The following is a 19,325-nucleotide window of genomic DNA, read 5'->3' on the forward strand; positions in this document are numbered from 1 at the left end:
GAACCAAAGATAATGTCATCAACATATAGTTGGCACACAAACAACTCCCCTTTGACCTTCTTAGTAAAAAGAGTGGGATCGATTTACCCAACTTCAAATCCACGATCTTGTAACAACTCGGTAAGGTGGTCATACCACGCACGTGGGGCTTGTTTAAGGCCATAGAGTGCCTTATCGAGTTGATACACATGATCCGGGAAGTAAGGATCCTCGAACCCGGGGGGTTCCTTGACATAAACCAACTCATTAATAGGACCATTAAGAAAAGCACTTTTCACATCCATTTGTTGTAACTTAAAGTTATGATGGGAAGCATAAGCAATCAACAAACGAATGGATTCAAGGCGAGCAACGGGAGCAAAGGTTTCACCGTAGTCGATACCCTCGACTTGGGAGTAGCCTTGTGCTACCAATCTTGCCTTGTTGCGAATGATGTTCCCATGAGCATCTTGCTTGTTCTTGAAAATCCACTTGGTTCCAATGACATTGTGGTTCCCCGATGGCCTTGGCACCAATCTCCAAACCTTGTTGTACTCGAAGTTTTTGAGTTCTTCGTGCATGGCATTGAGCCAATCCGAGTCTTCGAGCGCCTCATAGACCTTTTGGGGTTCAACACAAGAGACAAACGCGTGATGTTCACAATAGTTTGCTAATTTTCTACGAGTGCTTACCCCCTTTCTTAGGCTTCCAACCACATTTTCCATGAGGTGGCCTTTGGTGGTGAGCTTGGAAGAAATCTTTGCGGCACGACGCTCTAATTCCTCCTCGGATGTGGAAGGAGGAGGGTTAACTTGATTATCTTGAGCGCCGTCTTGAGCTTGTTCTTGATCTTGAGCTTGCTCATGATCTTGAACTTGCTCGAGGGGGAGAACTTGACCTTGGGCATCATTTGGAGGTTCACCACCATCTTGAGATTGATCTTGCCCTTGGTCTTGTTCACGAGGTTGAGGGCCTACACTTTGTTCTTCGGAAGCGTGTGGGTCTTGAGTAGGTGAAGGCTCCACTTGACTGGAGCATTGTCCTTCTCCATAGGCCACAAGGGGTTCCTCAATGGGTAGAAAATGACCAATACTCATTCTTCTTATGGCTTGGGGAGGAATTTCATCACCTACATCACAAGTACCACTTTGCTCCACTTGGGAGCCGTTATTTTCGTCAAACTCCACGTTACACGTCTCCTCAATGAGTCCGGTGGACTTGTTGAGAACATGGTAAGCATGAGAGTTTGTAGCATAACCAACAAATATGCCCTCATAAGCTCTAGCCTCAAATTTAGACAACCGAACACCTTTCTTGAGAATGAAACACTTACACCCGAACACCCGGAAGTACTTGAGATTGGGCTTGTTTCCGGTGAGTATCTCATAAGGAGTCTTGTTCAAGCCTTTGCGGAGATAGAGCCGATTGGATGCATGACATGCGGTGTTGATGGCTTCGGCCCAAAAGTTGTATGGAGACTTGAACTCTGCCATCATGGTCCTTGCCGCATCCATCAACGTCCAGTTCTTCCTCTCCGCAACACCATTTTGTTGAGGGGTATATGGTGCAGAATATTGATGCTTGATCCCCTCATCACTAAGAAACTCATCCAAGGTGTAGATCTTGAACTCGGTGCCGTTGTCACTTCTTATTGTCAAGATCTTTGCATTATGTTGACGTTGAGCTTCATTTGCAAAGTTGATGACGGTTTGTTGAGTCTCACTCTTCCTCTTGAAGAAGTATACCCAAGTGTATCTTGAATAATCATCCACAATCACCAAGCAATACTTTCTACCCCCAAGAATATCAAAGGATGGAGGTCCAAAGAGGTCCATGTGGGAGGGTGAGCCGTCTCATGTAGCTTTCCTTCGATACAAGCACTGCAAGCACGATCTTTGGCAAAACTAACATTTGTTAGTCCACGGACATGGTCCCCCTTGAGAAGACTTTGCAAAGATCTCATATTGACGTGGGCTAAACGGCGATGCCAAAGCCATCCCACATCAACTTTAGCCATTAGGCATGTCGCGGTCTTAGTGGGTTGCTCCGAAAAGTTAATCACATAGAGACCATTCTCGACATGCCCAACAAAGGCTACTTTAAGAGTCTTGCTCCACAAGAGGGCCATGGTATCAATATCAAAGAAGGTGGCAAAGCCCATGAGTGCAAGTTGACAAACGGAAAGTAAATTGAACGCAAGGGACTCAACAAGCATGACTTTCTTGATCGTTAGATCATGAGAAATGACAACCTTGCCAAGAACCAATACCTTAGAATGTGAGGCATCACCCCACTCGACATTGGTGGGCATTGATGGGATCTTTTGCACGTCCACCACCAAGTCCTTGCTCCGGGTCATATGATTTCTTGCTCCACTATCGAGCAACCATGATCCCCCACCGAAAGCAAACACCTACAAGAGATCAATGCTTGGTTTTAGGTACCCATTTAGTAATGGGTCCTTTGATGTTAGTAACAAGGGTCTTAGGCACCCAAATAGACCATTCAATGTACTCATAAGCAGAACCAACAAATTTAGCTTAAACATGCCCATCACTAGCACGGCACAACATATAAGAGGGGTTAAAGTCGCCGGCTTTGTTGGGAGAGATGGCTTTGCCCCTTTTGGCATCACCACTCTTCGCATTGTTCTTCTTATCCTTAGGAGCACCCTATCCCTCCTTCACAAAAGTTTGCTTAAGCTGGGGAGGTTGTTTGGTCCTGTTATTCCTCTTCTCGTTCTTCTTCTTGTTCTTGGACTTGGGTGAGAACCCAACTCCCTCCTTGCCCACAACTTCCTTTTGATTGCTCAAAAGGTCATTTAGGTTCTTCTCACCTTGTATGCAAGACACAAGACCTTTCTCGAGTTGTTCCTTCAACTTGGCATTCTCCTCCACAAGATGCACATGCTCACAACACGGGTTAGTAGCATTTGCATTATCAATTAAGACCATGTGAGGAAATGTGGCCTTTTCCTTGGTTAGCTTAACTTGGAGTTGAGCATGAGACTCCTTGAGGTTTGCATGAGCACCTTTCAAGACCTTATGGGCCTTGTCAAGTACATCAAACTCCTCCTTGAGTCTAGCATGATCAACCCCAAGTTTAGCCTTCTCGGAAGTTAGCACACGAGACACAACAAGAGCATGATCAAGATCTTTCTTTAATTTGGCATGGTCATCGTTGTGTGACTCCTCAAGAGCCAATCGATGCCCACGCTCTTCCTCAAGAGCATTAGAGAGATCCGATATCTCATCGGCATAGTCACGACTATGACCTTCCATCTTAGAGATGGTTTCTTCATGAGCCTCGATCATGTCATTGGCTTCACCAAGTTGTTCCAAGAGAGCAACGAAGTGCTTTTTGGATTTGCCCTTGAGCTTACTCATGAAGGACTCAAATTCATTTACCTCCTCATTAGACCCCTTACCATCATCAAAGCCAACGGTCAAAGAAGGATTAGGAATAATGGTGGTTTTGATGTTGGGGGTTACCTTGTTGGTGGCTTTGGCCATGAGGCACTTGGCGGTGATGTTCTCATTGGGTGAGTCGAAGAGAGACACCCAGGGAGTTGTGGCAATGGCAACGGATGCCATAGCCATTGCTTCACTATCTTCATCATCATCATTATCCTCGCGGTATTCTTCTTGAACCACCAAGCCGCAAGTAGGAGTCTTCTTGGTGAAGTTGTTCTTGTTGGGGAAGGACTTGGCTTTGTCCTTTCAGATGAACTTGCCACCATTGTCTTCCCGCTTCTCGTAAGGACAATCCACAACGAAATGGCTCACATTGCCACAGTTGAAACAAGTTCTAACTCGTTGCTTACCCTTGAGGCCACTTGAGTTGTTCTTGTTGAAGTTGAGTCTTGTATTCTTCTTGCTCCAAAATTGTCTTGAGGCAAGAGCCATGTGCTCATGATAATCATATTTCGTGTCTTCGGGGTTGCTCTCCTCATCTTCCTCTTCTTCCTCTTCTTCCACACTAACCTTGGCCTTCAATTCAAGGTTGGGCTTCTTTGCCCTTTGAGAACGGAGCACCGCATTGTCGGCGGTCTTGCCAAGATGCTCATTGCAACGAACTCATCCAACACTTCACTTGAGGTCATGGAGTGGAAGTCCGGTCTTTGACGAATGAAGGAGGACATGGCCTTGTTGTAGGGCATCATGGCCTTGAAGAACTTGCACTTGATCCAATTGTCATCCGTGTCCTTGCTCCCATGATCTCGGAATACGACCGCGAGTTTGGTCACTCTTCGAAAGAGCTCACGAGGTTCTTCATCTTCTTTCATTGCAAACTCATCGACTTCATCTTGCGCCACTTCATAGTTGGAGCGTTGAATGCTAGCACTTCCTCGATAGAGAGACACAACACATTGCTATGCGTCTTTAGCCATGGCATGAGGTCGAAGATGAGGGAGATCTTCAGGAAGGATTGCATCTTGGATGATGAAGAGAGCACTCTCATTGAATTGATTATCCACAACTTCTCGAGGGGTGAAGTTGCTTGGGTCATGTGGATAGAAACCTTCTTCTATGATTCTCCAAAGATTAGTATTCACATGTTTTAAATGACGCTTGAAACGATAAACCCAAGCATCAAAATCCTCATTTTTCACAATCTTAGGAGGAGGACTGGCATGATTTAAATGAGTAGAGGGAATTGGTCCACCATAAGTGGGAGGTTCCACATGGGCATAGATGCCGGTGCCATTTCTACCACTAGTAGAAGGACCCTTCTCACTATTAGCTTCCCCCTTGTCGGAGTTAGCATCCGTCACCTTGTTAGTGGGATCACCCACTTTCATCGGCGAGGTGGATAGTTTAAGTCCTTCTAAGAATTTAGTAAACATGCTTTCAACCTCGGTCATCATGGAGGTTTTCAATGTGTCTAAAGCCACATTGAACTCCTCACGGGAGACCGAGGTTCCCCCATCGGCCGTAGACGAGATAGGATTCACACCGGAGTGCTCCTCCGCACCATCGTTGGTGTCAACCATACTCTTCGGACGGTAAAGTCCTTAATAAAGAGACGAGGCTCTGATACCAATTGAAAGGGTCGATATGGTTGACTAGAGGGGGGTGAATAGACAACTAACAATTTTTAAGCTTTTCTTTAACAATTTAAACCTTGCAACAAAATAGGTTGTCTAGATATGCAACTATGTGGACAACCTATATGATGCAATGACAACTAGCACACAAGCAAGCAATAGATGCAACACAAGTAAGCTTGCAAAAGTAAAGGCATGAAATAACCAAGAGTGGAGCCGGTGGAGACGAGGATGTGTTACCGAAGTTCCTTCCTTTTAAGGGCAAGTACGTCTTCGTTAGAGCGGTGTGGAGGCACAATGCTCCCCAAGAAGCCACTAGGGCCACCGTAATCTCCTCACACCCTCACACAATGCGAGATGCCGTGATTCCACTATTGGTGCCCTTGAAGGCGGCGACCGAACTTTTACAAACAAGGTTGGGGCTATCTCCACAACACTTGGAGGCTCCCAACAACACCACAAAGCTTCGCCACAATGGAGTATGGCTTCGAGGTGATCTCAACCGTCTAGGGTGCTCAAACACCCAAGAGTAACAAGATCCGCTAGGGATTAGTGGGGGGGGGAATCAAATTTCTCTTGGTGGAAGTGTAGATCGGGGTCTTCTCAACCAATCCCGAGCAAATCAACAAGTTTGATTGGCTAGGGAGAGAGATCGGACGAAAATGGAGCTTGGAGCAACAATGGAGCTTTTGGGGGAAGAGGTAAGTCAACTTTGGGGAAGAAAACACCTTTATATAGTGGGGAAAACAATCCAACCGTTACCCCCCCCCCCAAACAGCCACACACAGAGCGGTACTACCGCTTGGGCAGGACGGTACTACCGCTGATAAGCGGTACTACCGCTGATAAGCGGTACTACCGCTCCCTCCCAGCGGTACTGCCGCGCTGACGAGGGATGCAGGGTCCTGGCCCCAGAGCGGTACTACCGCGGAAGTATTGGCGGTACTACCGCTTGGAGCGGTACTACCGCTACTAGTACCATAAAACCCGACACGAAAAACAGCGGTCGAGAGTCGAGGCTGTAGTAGCCCGGAACCACTGCGGTACTACGGTCGAAGACCGCAAGCGGTACTACCGCTCGGGGAGCGGTACTACCGCTTGACGTGCTTCGACAGTAATACCGCTGAGGACCGCGGTACTACCGCTGGGACAGGACAGGCAGGCACAGATAGGAAAGATAGCTCCAATGAAGCGGAAAGAAGCATCGGGTGTGATAAGGATGTGTACGTGTTGATTCCACCCTAGCCTTACCAAAGCGGATCCCCTCTTGATAGTACGGTCACTCCTGCGAAACTAGACCACCAGCAGAGAAACGAAGGAGCTAAACCGTCTTGAATAAAACACCGAGGGGAGGTAATCGTCTCGTGCCAAAGGATGAATCTCTGAAAGAACTCAACGCACACGATTAGTCCGCAAAAGCATTGTCATCAATCACCAAAACATCTTGGGGATAAATATGCCCTTATAGTTGTGAGGAACTGCGAGATTAGGATGCTAGTCAAAGAAAATTTCAAACAATCGATCGTGCACGACGAATCTGGCAAAATTCGTCCAAAACAGCTCCAAACGGGAACAAGGAATTGAGCATGTACAGTCGGCGAAACTACAAATCGATTGCCTGAATGGAACCGTAGCATCGATGTGCATCTTTTTCGTGTAGAGCTTGCCACGAATCGAAGCATCGTTGTGTAGATTAGAGGGGCATGGAAGAGAGGAGATTAGAGAGGAGGTTACTCGAGGTTGAAGAAGACACCACGTAAACACCTCGCATCCCTCCCGTTTCTCCTCGTGCACGATCCCGCTTGCTGCGCTTCCACTCGGCCTGGCTCCAGAAAAACTGCCGATCTAAGTGTTCGCAACGAGCCAGGCCCAGAGGTGCTTTAAGAAGCGTGTGATGCAGGCCTAATAGTGTATGCGGGCTACCAAACAGGCTGGATCCTTCCCGCGCGGGCCTGGTCGAGGCCTATGTAGGCAACCAAACACGCCCATATACTTGGCTCAGTGGGACACGTTTGAGATAATAGGCAATAAATGAGCTTTGAAAATGTGTATATAGTAGAGCCATCAACTACATGTATATGTCTCGACATCATCTGATCCATTTCATACATCCAACACGAGTCCCCGTCCAACCATGTATATGTCTTTTCACATTCTCATCTTTTCTGCTTCTTGTCCATGTCTTTTTTGCTCCCTAGAAGTCACACAATTCCTCGCTTCTCCATCCATGTTGTCCATGACATGCTACCATCTAGAGTAGCGGTAGATTTGGTTATGCATGTGATTGCCTTCTTTTGGCATTTTCTTGTGCTGCTCACTCGTTCTGCACAGACCTATACGACGCTCATGGTCGTCAACAGCCGCCCGAGCGAACGGCTGGCGGCCGACTAACCTCAAATTTTCTCCATCTGGTTCACAATGTACGGAGATTTTTCTAGTTCAAAAAATGTTTGGTACCATTCAAAATATGTACAATATATTTTAAAAATTCTACACGTGTTTCATAAAAATGTTCATGATATTTTAGAAAACGTTAGACAATGTAAAAAATGTTCACCTAACTATTTTTTTTGTTTCGTACCATTATAAAAATGTACTTGATTTCTTTAAAAATGTTCACATGTTTCCAAAATATGTCCGTGACATCTAAAAAAACTATGACATTTTAAAAAATGTATAGTTTAAACAAATTAACATTAGAAAAAATCAATCTGTATTTGAAAAATATTTAGCATGTTTTTTTTTCAAAAACATGTATTTAAAAATTGTTCAACATGTATCAATAAAATGTTACGCGTGCATAACAAAAATGTGCAATGTGTATAAGAAAAAATAGACATATATTAAAAAAATACCAAAGAAAACCTGCCCGAAGTGAAGAGAAAAGCAAAAGAAAACAAAATAAACGCAAAGTAAATCAAAGAATAAAGGGGGAAACCCCCCAAAACAGGTAAAAACAATGGAAATCGATAAAAAATCTTTAAAAAGAATACATGCCAGAGGCAGGTAAAATACTGGGCCGGCCCATTAGCCTCGAGCCGGAGGCGTTGCTACCGCGACCTTTGCATTAGGCGAGAAATAAACCTGGTGTGATTGCTCTGTGATTCTTCTCGCGCCTCAGTTATAGGGGAGCAACTAATTAACGAGCTTTCCTTCGGGAGCCTCGCAACGATCAGCGCCACTTGACGCGCTCACAGTCATTTGCCACATGTCGTGCTCTGGGCGCTCCCTCCGGATTTTATTTTTTTTTATTTTTACGCACACGTTTTCGGTTTTTTAAAAGTTTTTTTTGGTTTTTCTTGACGTTTTGGTTTTCTACCGGTCTTCCCTATCTTTTCGACCAAAAAAAATTTCAAAAAAAATTTTTTTGCGGAAAAAATTACATTTTTTTTCGCGAGAGGCACGGTTTTGCTTCCGCCAGAGGCACGGGCGTGCCTCTTTCGGAAAGGGAAAAAACGCGTTTTCTGTTTTTTTTTCTTTCACGAGAGGCACGGTTGTGCTTTCGCGAGAGGCAAGGGCGTGCCTCTTTTGGAAAGGAAAAAAACGCGTTTTCTGGGTTTTTTTTGCGAGAGGCACGGTTTTGCTTCCGCCAGAGGCACGGTTGTGCTTTCACGAGAGGCACGGGCGTGTCTCTTTCGGAAAGGGAAAAAATGCGTTTTCTATTTATTTATTTTTTCATGAGAGGCACGGTTTTGCTTCCGCCAGAGGCACGGTTGTGCTTTTGCGAGAGGCACGGGCGTGCCTCTTTCAGAAAAGGAAAAAAACATGTTTTCTATTTTTTTTCTTTCGTGAGAGGCACGGTTTTGCTTCCGTCAGAGGCACGGTTGTGCTTTCGTCAGAGGCATGGGCGTGCCTCTTTCGGAAAGGGAAAAAACCCGTGTTTTCGGTTCGGTTTTTTCGTCGATTTTTTTCGTCCGTTTTTTCGTGAAAAAAAAGTTTGTCAAAACCTATCAAAATGGGATCTACTTTTAAAGATCTCGACACGAGGAATCCAATGGCGAAAGCGGTTCAAGATTTGGACGCACGGTTTAAGAGATAAAACATTTTGAATAAACGGATCTACGAAAAAAAGCAAAACTCTCAGGTTGCGATAAGTGGCGCACATGCAACACGCCACTTGTCGCAACCTGAGAAAATTGGAGTGATCTCCGCAAGGAGTACTCCTTAATTAGTGATTTCGCAGTTATAGGCGAATCTTATTTGGCGTTGTAGGGGCCCGTTAACGTGTATTCTACAAACCGGTGCCTGCAACGCCCCGAGCTGGGCCGGCCCATATAGTTTGGTTTTTCAAACGAAAAAAAAGTGCGGGATCCGGATTTCGAGGGAGCTCCTAGCCGGCGCTGTAAGCGCCGATTAGAGAAACTGGCGCTCGCAGGAGCACGTAATGGGCCGGCCCATTTTTTTCCTTTATGCCAGAAACTGCAAAAATTATACGCGGGTAACAAGACTCCTCGCGAACCACTTCCGGGTGCACCAACCACTACGCCATGGTAAGACATATGCTTACTATCTTCGTCGGCTTCCTTTTATTCTTTCTGCAGCTCGCGAACCTTAGACCCTTCCGCAAACTGTTTTTTTAATCTTTTTTTCTCTTTTTATGTAACGGTTTATTTCGCCTTCTTTCTTTCCTTTTTTGCTAAATACGTGCAGCATTTGAAAAAAAGCAAAGATTTTTTTTTCAAAATGGATGAGTTTTTTTAAAACTTTAAAAAAATCATTGGTTTTTTTAAAAGTTCATCAAATTTGAAGAAAGTTCATTGCATCTAAAAAATGTTCATCAAATTTGAGAAAAGTTCATCAAAACTGGAAAAGCTTCATCGAATTTGAGAAAAAGTTCATCGAATCTGAAAAAAAATCATCAATTTTGAAAAAAAACATCGGATTTAAAAAAAAGTTCATCAAATTTGAAAAAATAGTTCAACAGATTTCAAAAAAAGTTCATCAAATTTGGAGAAGTTCATCGGATATGAAAAAAAAATCATCGGATTTCAAAAAAGAGTTTGTCAAATTTGAAAAAAGTACATCGAATTTGGAAAAAGTTCATCAAATTTGGAAAATGTTAATCAAATTTGAAAAAATAGTTCATCGGATTTGAAAAAAGGTTCATCAAATTTGCAAAAAGTTCATCAAATTTGAAAAAAGTTCATCGTATTTGAAAAAAAGTTAATCAAATTTGAAAAAAGTTCATCGGATTTGAAAAAAAGTTCATCAAATTTGGAAAAAGTTCATCCAATTTGAAAAAATAGTTCATCGGATTTGAAAAAAAGTTCATCAAATTTGGCAAAAATTCGGAAAAATAAGTTCAATGTTTTTAAAAAAATTCAACGTTTTGAAAAAAGTTCATTGATTTTGAAAAAAGTTCATCGAATATGCAACAAAGTTCGTGAATTTAGAAAAAAAAGATTTATGAATCTTTAAAAACCGTGCATTAAAGAAAACAAAAAAGGATCAGAAAAAAGAAAAAACAAGAAAAAGAAATAAAAAACGAAGTGAGGATGCAATAAATAAGTAAAGTAAAGGAACCTTGTACGAAATGTTCGATCGCCGTATGGCTAGAGCGTGCCGCTAACGCCCGAGGGGTCGCGGGTTCGTTTCCGTCGCTAGCCACCATTATTTCGCCAGTTTTTACAGGAACGCATAAGGGAACTGGGCCGGCCCAAATCGTGGCCACAATTTACTCAAAAAAAAAATACTACGCCACGAGGGCTTCGTTCCAGCCACTAGGCTACGCCTCGGTAGTTTTTATTTCTCTTCATCTTTAGCTCGGTTTTGCTTTTTTCTTTTACTTTTTTTATCCTTTCCTGTTTCTTTTTTTTCTTCTTTAATGCGTGATTTTTTATCGTGAACCTTTAAAAAATAAAAATGTACAATGTGTATCGAAAGAACAATACATATGTTGAAAAAAATACCAAATAAAACCTCTGAGAACTGAAGAAAAAACAAAAGAAAATCGGAGAAAACCAAAGGAAAAAACAAAGAAAATCAAAGAATAAAGAAAAAAAACTAAAACAGGTAAAAACAATGAAAATCGATAAGAAAAATACATTAAAAAAACATGCCAGAGGCAGCTAAAATACTGGGGTGGTCCATTAGCCCCGAGCCAGAGGCGTAGCTACCGTGACTTTTGCAGCAGGCGATAAATAGACCTGGTGTGATTACTCTTGATCTATCTCATGCCTCAATCATATTCCTTTTTGACCTTGATTCTTCAAACCCAGATTATCTAAAATCTGGTGGAAAAAAACTGACCCATAAACTAAGATTTAGGCTAGCAACTTGAACGAAAGGGCAACACTTATAGAAGAAACTTACAAAAGTCACTTATAAGAAACGCTCGGCAAGAGCGCGTAAATGAATCAAGGGTTAATTAGATAAATGCCACTCGAATTTTGGAATTGTAATTTTCAAACTTTAAACAATTCCACTGCAACTTTTGTAAACTTTAAAAAACGGCACTGTAGACTTTAAAAAAGTCACTAAAAAAAGTATTTTTAAAACTTGAATATTGCAGCGTCGTTTCTTCCAGAATTCAAGTGGCATTTATAAGGGCACCGCTAGGCGCTGGCGCACCGGCCGAATGTTTCGGCCGGTCTGCTCCCAGCCGCCCGATCTGTTGTGCAACACCGTCAGATTCGAACTCCTCTGCTATTTTTTTTACCTTGTCCTCGTCTCCCCAAGCGCTCGCCGTGCAGACCGCCCGTCGGGGCCGCCCCACTCTCCGGCACTCAGCTAGCCCCGGCCGCTCGCCGCCCCGGCCGCCGGTTGAAGCTGACAGCTCGCCGCCTCGGCCGCCCGTCGGAGCGCCATGGATGCAGCTCCGCGACTCAACTCGTCCAGTCCGCTCGCCGCCCCGGCCGCCCGTCAGGGCCGCCCCGCGCTCCGGGACTCAGCTCGCCCCGACCGCTCGCTGCCCCCGCTGCTCGTCGGAGTGCCATGGATGTAGCTCCGCCTCACCGATGATTGGTTCCAGCAAAAAACAGAGATGCCCCGTGGTAGCATTTTCCCGTGTCAGTCGTAGCAAATGAAGACAACGGTTGCAGCAAAAAAATCCATCGGTGTCGCCATTGTAGCAAAAATGTTAAACGGATGTAGCAAAACACAGCGCCAATGGTAGCAAAAAACGAGGATGTTGCAACAAAAATGCCGTCCTCGTCGTCGCCGGTCACAGCTCAGTCGTAAAAAAGCACCATGGCCGCATGAATGGATGTAGCAAAAACACATACGGTAGTAGCAAAAAATTGACACGGTTGTAGCTTTTATCTCAATGGTTGAAGCTTTTCCCCTCTATGGTGGAAGCTTTTCTGTAAACGATTGAAACTTTTTTTTTTGAGCAATGTCTGGGTGAAAACTTTTCTCTATCGTTCGGTTGAAGCTGTTTTCATCAAAATTTGTAGCATTTTATATAGATGGTTGTAGCTTCCCTTGATAGCACTGAACGCTTACAGCTTTCTGTATATACGGTTGAAGCATTTTTAATCTTGGGTTGAAGCTTTCCTGTCAACGGTTGCAGCACTCGCCGGCCTGTTCCAGCAAATTTGGGCCGCGGGGTGTAGTCCTGCCATGGCTGGTTGCAGCTCCGGCGTGGCCGGGTCCGGTGAGGCAGGGAGAGCTCCGATGCACGCGGATCCCCGCGGATCTGGTCGAGGGCGGCCAGATCTGCTGAACGGCGGCGCGCCTGGGAGGCCTGCGGCACGGGGAGATGCGTTGACCATGGCAGCGGGGAGAGAGAAAGAGAGAGATGCGCGAGAGGAAGAAGAGAAAAGAAAGGAGGACTAGTCGTCTCGGGTCCATCGCGCCACGTGGTTGCTCGTGAGTGAGTCGCGTCGCGCATGCGTGGACTGGACCGGCCGAAGCTTCGGCCGGTGCCCCGGCCCCAAACGTTTCCCCATTTATAATCAACGCGGTGCGCTACAGGACAAGAGCCGCCGCGTTGGCCATCTCATCCGAAGCTCAGAAGCATATAACCCCAACTTGGGGCGGTAAACGACGCGGAAGGAGCGGAGGCGAGTAGGCGACTGTGGCGAGTGGCGACAGAGCGGCACACACGTCGGCTGGCGGCCGCAGAACAAAAAAAGAGGACGCCAAGATGCGGTAGTACAAGGAAAGGCGAGGCTTCTTGCTCACTTCTCTCTTGCCCTCTGCATGCCGATAGCCGCTAAGCTCTTCTACTACCAGCGCCGCCGCCCGCCGCCGCCACCGCTTCCGGAGCCCACCGAGCCCCGCAGCGTCGACTCCTCCGCCGCCCGCCGCCGGGTTCACCCCATTCGCTCCGCGCACCACAGGCCGGTGAGATGACCATTTCAAAGTCGCCTCTGTGTCTTCCATTGCGATGCGTGTGCTCGACCTCTGTCGCGACTTGGTAGTACGGAGTAGGTAGGATGGTTTTGCGGCGAGTTCGTGCGGTAGAAATTGGGGCGGAGCGGATACTCCTTTTGCTACATATTCCAGCTTAGGACATGCGTGCCTTGTGTTTGATGAAATGCCACACCTGGGTGTTACGGGGGAGCGAGCAGGAGGACTATAGTTAGTTTTGTGTGCGTCCAAAGGGACCCCGAATCACTGCGAACCCAAACAGTATAATTGATTGAAGATGGTTTAATAGGCAATGGCTCCTTGTGGGTGGACGTTAGAGACGCACCCTCAAGAAACGCATTCCACATCCGGATACCTCAAATTAGAAACCTCAAATCCATATTAGTACATGCAACGTGAAACCTAATCTACGCGGAGCTCGTCCAGTTCTGCTCCCCGCTCGCCCGGCTCCGCCTGGCCATGTCCGGCGGCTGGCTGCGCTCCTCAGAGTGTTGGGCCAGTCACCGGCAAGGTAGGGTAGGGCATGGAACACGAGCTGGCTCACGGGACTCAAGGCCCGCCGTCTCCCATGCCCTACTCTTCCTCATCAGAGACCGGAACCCGAACGATGCCGGTGGACGTCAGATCGATGATGGATCCGTCAGGGAACGAGCCGCCGACGTCCACCACGATGCGGTCGCGGCGCCCGAACTGATGCGCCATACGGGGCGCCGGAGAATGCGAGTCCGCCTCGCCGACGCCCGCCGCCACAAGGGCTGCCGCGGCCTCCCACGCCCGGTGCCTTGCACGACGTGCATGCCGTGCCATGGCCTCGTCCCCAATATCGGCGTGCCACCAGAGGGGTTGCACGTCCGCCAGCCCGTTTGGATGTCAGACGTACCGCACGGCCTTCGGCATAGCTATGGCCGGCCTAGCACCGGATCCATGCCCCATTTGGGCGGCCGCAATGGATCCCCGATGGATGGAGTCCGAGCGCAGCCGTCCATGGGCCTCCTCCCTGGCGCGGCGGAGCACAAGCCGGACGGCCATCTCCTCCTCGGGGCCGCGCGGGATGTGTTCGGGGTCGACGGATCTGGAGGTGGAGGACTCGGATCCGCTGCCCGCCATGCCGGAGAGGACCGGAAGGAGCCGGAGACGAGCTTGGGTGACGGAGGAGAGTGGAGGGGAGGGGGTGAAGTGGCTAGGGTTTGGTTCGGCGAGCAGATGGGGAGGATTTTATGTGGGGTCGGGTGGGCCAGCATGGGCCGGGTCGGACGTGGCGGGCGTGCCCGGGCGCCCCCATATCCGCCCCATATTTGGGCTGGATATGAGGGGTGCCGGTCAGCCCGGGCATTTGAGGGGCCCGTCTGGATCAAAAAATCGTGACCGGGCAGTGACCGGTCGGCCCGCCCGGGCGTATGAGGCGGGTTTGAGAGGTCCGGTTGTAGATGCTCTTATATTGTGAAAATGTGAAGCATGAATTAGATTCCCATCCTTAAAAAATGCAAATCAAGATGCCAAACGGCACATTCTCCTTGAATATTTTGGTTACTGCATAATTTTCAGACAGAATGATGATCCCTCATCATGATTGGGGTGAACTGTTTGATTCTCTAGAACAACCATTTTGGCAAGGAAACATAAGGTATATGCTCGCAAAAGAAAAAGGAGAGGCATAAATCATGTGCGGTGCTCCAAATCAACAATACTCTGAATTGACCACTTAAATTCTATGATTGCATTCAGGGTGACCCTACAAAGGTGTCATTTTGCATTTCATACGGAGTTACCTATTTTCTGTGATATGGGTAATTTGTTTGGTCAGTCTGTTGGTTAATCCGAAGCTAGTCATGCACTCATGGTGTTAGATTACTGGTGCGAAAGGTGCCAAGGTGTCGTAAAACAAGAGGTGCTCTTCATGTGTGTGGTGCTGCTTACTACTCCACTTACTGCTATGGGCCTTTCATGAGCAAGCTGTTGCTCATGCTCCAATATTTAATGATCGGTGCATGTAGCATATATTTGATGTAACTAGCATTTAGCATGATCATCATAAGATATATTGGCCTTGTGGTGTCATTTTGGATCGCCTATCTTTTGTCAGTACAAGAACAGTAACAAGGGTAAAGTTCAAGTGTACATTTAGTTAGTTACATTTTCTGATTTTCTGGAGTTTATGTGAGTCTGCTGAGCTGTGAGCATGTAACCATTAGAATGCAGTGTACTGCAACTAATTGCAAAGATGTGCAGTTTACTTCTGCTTCTGTGAGAAAAGTTCAGTTATCCTGTAAATGTTCCACAAAAGTTTAATGTTTGACCAGTAAATCCATGGGGGTGCTATGGAATGCAAACAATCATTTGTTGGCACTAAATGCTTCCGTTGAAGATCTTCTAGACATGCTTGGTCTTTTTATGATTAGTCAAAGTGTTTATGTTCTTTTTCTCGCCTATGTAATTTGGTAAAAACTGCAGGATTAAATGGACATCTCTTTCTATACAAAGATGCAATACAGAAGTGCAAGAACACTTTCCGGATTAATTTTATTTGCAGTACCAACTTTTTTGAAATATTGGTCATTAGTAAGTATAAACTTCAATGACTCTGGATTGTGGGTTTCTAATCTGTCAAATTATAAAACACAGGGCTATGAAGTTCTTCGAGGAAGCCAGAGAGAGCGAGGGGCGTCTAGCGGAAGCATAACCGAGCCAACAAGGAACGTGCTCTTCAGCACAAGACAAAGCTGCAACGCATCAAATGACCGACTTCCTGATGCGGTTCAACAGGCCAAGGAGAGGCTTCATCAAAGGCTCCGAAGTGTAGACCTGTTTCCAGGGAGAAGGTGCGCATCAGCCTGCTGGCTCATCTTAAGCACCGATCTATGCACTTCGATATTTCAAGTTCTGCATTGATCCTCAGTTTCCCGGTTGTTGCAGGCTAGCAGCACCAGCCGTAGGAACCATTTGGGCTGGACCTGATCTTCCTTCGGAATGTGATATCTGCACATCAAAGGACGGCAGACTGGCCGACCGAACTTTTCTCTTCAACTCCAGAGCCTCCCTGTCAGACCACAAAGTTAAACAGATCACAGCAGAGACGTTCAGCGATGCGGCGGTGGTTGCGCCACATCATCTGAGGCCTGTCTCCAAAGTAGGAGAAGGAATGATCGAAGGCGGTGTTGCGGAGTCCTCAGTGGATTGTTCGATATGCCTTGAAGGATGCCATGGTGCATCAGACGGGCTGATCCAGCTGCGCTGCAAGCACATCTTCCATTCGGCCTGCCTGGAGCACTGGCTGCAGTCCCGCGCCGATTGTCCGTACTGCAGGGCCGGCGTCGTCCTATCCTACCACGGAAAGAGTATTAGCAGCGCGGTGCGGCTTTAGTGAAAGAACACTCGAGTTGCTACTTGCTGTGTGCTTTTTGAGATGTTTGCTTCAGGATCAAGTTTTGCTGCAGAAGGCTTGAAACAGAGCTGGCCTCGCTGCACCTCCTAAGTCTGTAACTCAGATTCTGCAGTCCTCTGTGCACATGATCCTGCTCTTTTTAATAACAGTGTTAGAGGCTGACTTGTCGTTCCAGGCCTGGGCACGAGCTCACTCGCCCCAATCCTATTTGGCGGCGCCAAAGGGGCGCGACTTTGTCTCGCGTTAAGCGAGACGAACTTCCGCCTCGCGGTCGAGCGGACGTATGGGCCGACCCATTATGTGGGAGTTTTTTACGTTTTTTATTTCTTTTTTCTTTTACTTTCGTTTACGCCTCCAAACATTCTAAAGATACATATTACAAAAATATACGTTACATAATATTTTGCAAAGTGTTAAATGTGTATAAAAAATGCTGACCATCTACTAAGAAATGATGAACATTTTATAATGTATATAAAAATGTTAATCAAGCATTTGAAAAAAATGAACATGTGTTTCAAAAAAATTATCAAGCATCTGAAAAATATTGAATTTGTATATAAAAATGTTGACCATATATTAAAAAAATGATAAACAAGTATTTTAAAAAAATGTTAAAAAGTATTTTGAAAATGTTAATCAAACATTTAAAAAATATTAAATGTGTATAAAAAATGTTAACCATGTACATAAAAAATGATGATTTGTTTTTTATCATGTATGTAAAAATATGAATTAATTATTTGAAAAATGTTGAGCAAGTATTTGAAAAATGTTAATCAAGCATTTCAAAAATGTTCAACGTGTATAGAAAAAGGTTGATAATGTGTTAAAAACATGTTAATCTTGTATTTAAAAATGTTAATCAAGAATTTGAAAATGTTTAAAAGTGTGTATAGAAAAAATGTTGACCATGTATACAAAAAAATGTTAATCCTGTATTTGTAAAATGTTAATCAAGCATTTGAAAAATGTGTATAGAAAAAATATTGACCATGTATTAAAAAAAACTAAATTGGTATTGGAAAAATGTTAAACGTGTATTAGAAAAATATTTTTGACATATACGAAAATGTAGAATGAAAGCAAAAAAAATCATTAAAAATGGAGAAGAAAAAAGAAAACTAAATAAAAATGGAGAAGAAAAAGAAACCAAACAAAAAACGAAGAAACCCTGTCAAAAAAAGAAAAAGGCAAAAACAACGTGAAAACAATTGAAAAAACCGCCATCATTTGCCTCAAGTAAACAGCGTGCCTAGTCCTTATCACGTGCAAGACACGGAGCACAGTGGCTAGTATAGTGACCCATTTCCTAGGAGACCATGGATTGAGGGGTAGAGACTTGGATTGATTCCTGCTTCTTCCATTTTCATTTAGAGTTAATTACACAAAACCACAACTTCAGAATTTCTTATAATACTTTACCATAACATTTGAGTTTTTTAACACAAAACCACAACTTCGCGGCAACTTATAACACTTTACCACAACTTTTGAATTTTTTTAACACAAAACCACAACTGTTGGCCTAATTCTCAACATTGAGCCCAAATCTACCGGTCAACTTCTTTTAACAGCCAATCTGAATGATTGGGCCCACATGTCAGGCTCTAGGCGACAAGTTCCCTCCTATGTGGCGCTGACTGAATGTGTGTAACATAGCAGTGTGCATACAACATCATCGTCTCTTCGACGACGCGTTCACCTGCAGCTTCTACGCCATCTACCCCGGAAAACAAAAAAGATCCGCCATCTTCACCTTCTTCGTCTGGCGCAGCCCGTCCAACCATGTTGTCGTCAGGACAACCGCAGCTAGCACATCCACTATACCACGTCGTCGTGCATAGACAAGGCTCTTACCTTGTGCTCCACCGCCGTAGAGACGCGCTCGTCCCGGGCTCGTCCTCCCCAGGACCTCTCTGTCTAGTTCGCGCGCCCCGCCCGACCATGCCATAGTCCAGACGGGCGCTGCCAGCACATCTGTGCCGCCACGTTGTGCACAATCAGCGCTGCCACCTCATGCTTAACGACAACTGCAACATGCTCGTCCTCACTGATTACGACGTCGAGATCATTTTGGAACTCCACTGCCAACGATAGTGACATGCGGGTGCGGCTTTGCGACACTAGGAACCTCGTCATTTAGGACGCTTGGAGTGATCATCCTGTGGCAGAATTTTGACCACCCCAACAACACCCAGCTCCCTGCTCAATGCATCGGTGGAGTTTATAGCGCCGGTACGAGATGGCAAGAGAAGGAAATGGTAGGCCACCTCGGAGATGCGCACATGCCACCTTTTTCATGCTTAGTTCCTAATATGTGGGCCCAGTCAATCAGATTGTATATTAAAAGAAGTTGACTGATAGATTTGGGCTCAATGTTGAGAATTAGTTTAGAAGTTGTGGTTTTGTGTTACAAAAACTCAAAAGTTGTGGTAAAGTGTTATAAGTTGACCTGAAGTTGTGGTTTTTTGTTAAAAAACTCAAAAGTTATGGTAAAGTGTTATAAGTTACCCTGAAATTGTGGTTTTGTGTAATTAACTCTTTCATTTAACTGTTCATGAAAATGGGCCGGCCCAATTACTATACACCCTCCAGGTACGG

The 19,325-nt window shown here is 45.5% G+C and overlaps 1 protein-coding gene across 1 annotated transcript; it reads left to right on the forward strand.

The window, feature by feature from the left end:
• Window positions 1–13,029: 13,029 nt before the first annotated feature.
• On the forward strand, window positions 13,030–16,895 carry LOC119295102 (probable E3 ubiquitin-protein ligase RHY1A). Its single transcript, XM_037573431.1, has 3 exons — window positions 13,030–13,312; window positions 15,962–16,158; window positions 16,253–16,895. Exons 1-3 carry the CDS (start codon window positions 13,169–13,171, stop codon window positions 16,698–16,700), a joined length of 789 nt encoding a protein of 262 aa, XP_037429328.1. The 5' UTR covers window positions 13,030–13,168; the 3' UTR covers window positions 16,701–16,895.
• Window positions 16,896–19,325: the final 2,430 nt, after the last annotated feature.

The sequence above is a fragment of the Triticum dicoccoides genome, chromosome 4B (assembly GCF_002162155.2).
Source record: "Triticum dicoccoides isolate Atlit2015 ecotype Zavitan chromosome 4B, WEW_v2.0, whole genome shotgun sequence".
NCBI classification, from domain to species: domain Eukaryota; kingdom Viridiplantae; phylum Streptophyta; class Magnoliopsida; order Poales; family Poaceae; genus Triticum; species Triticum dicoccoides.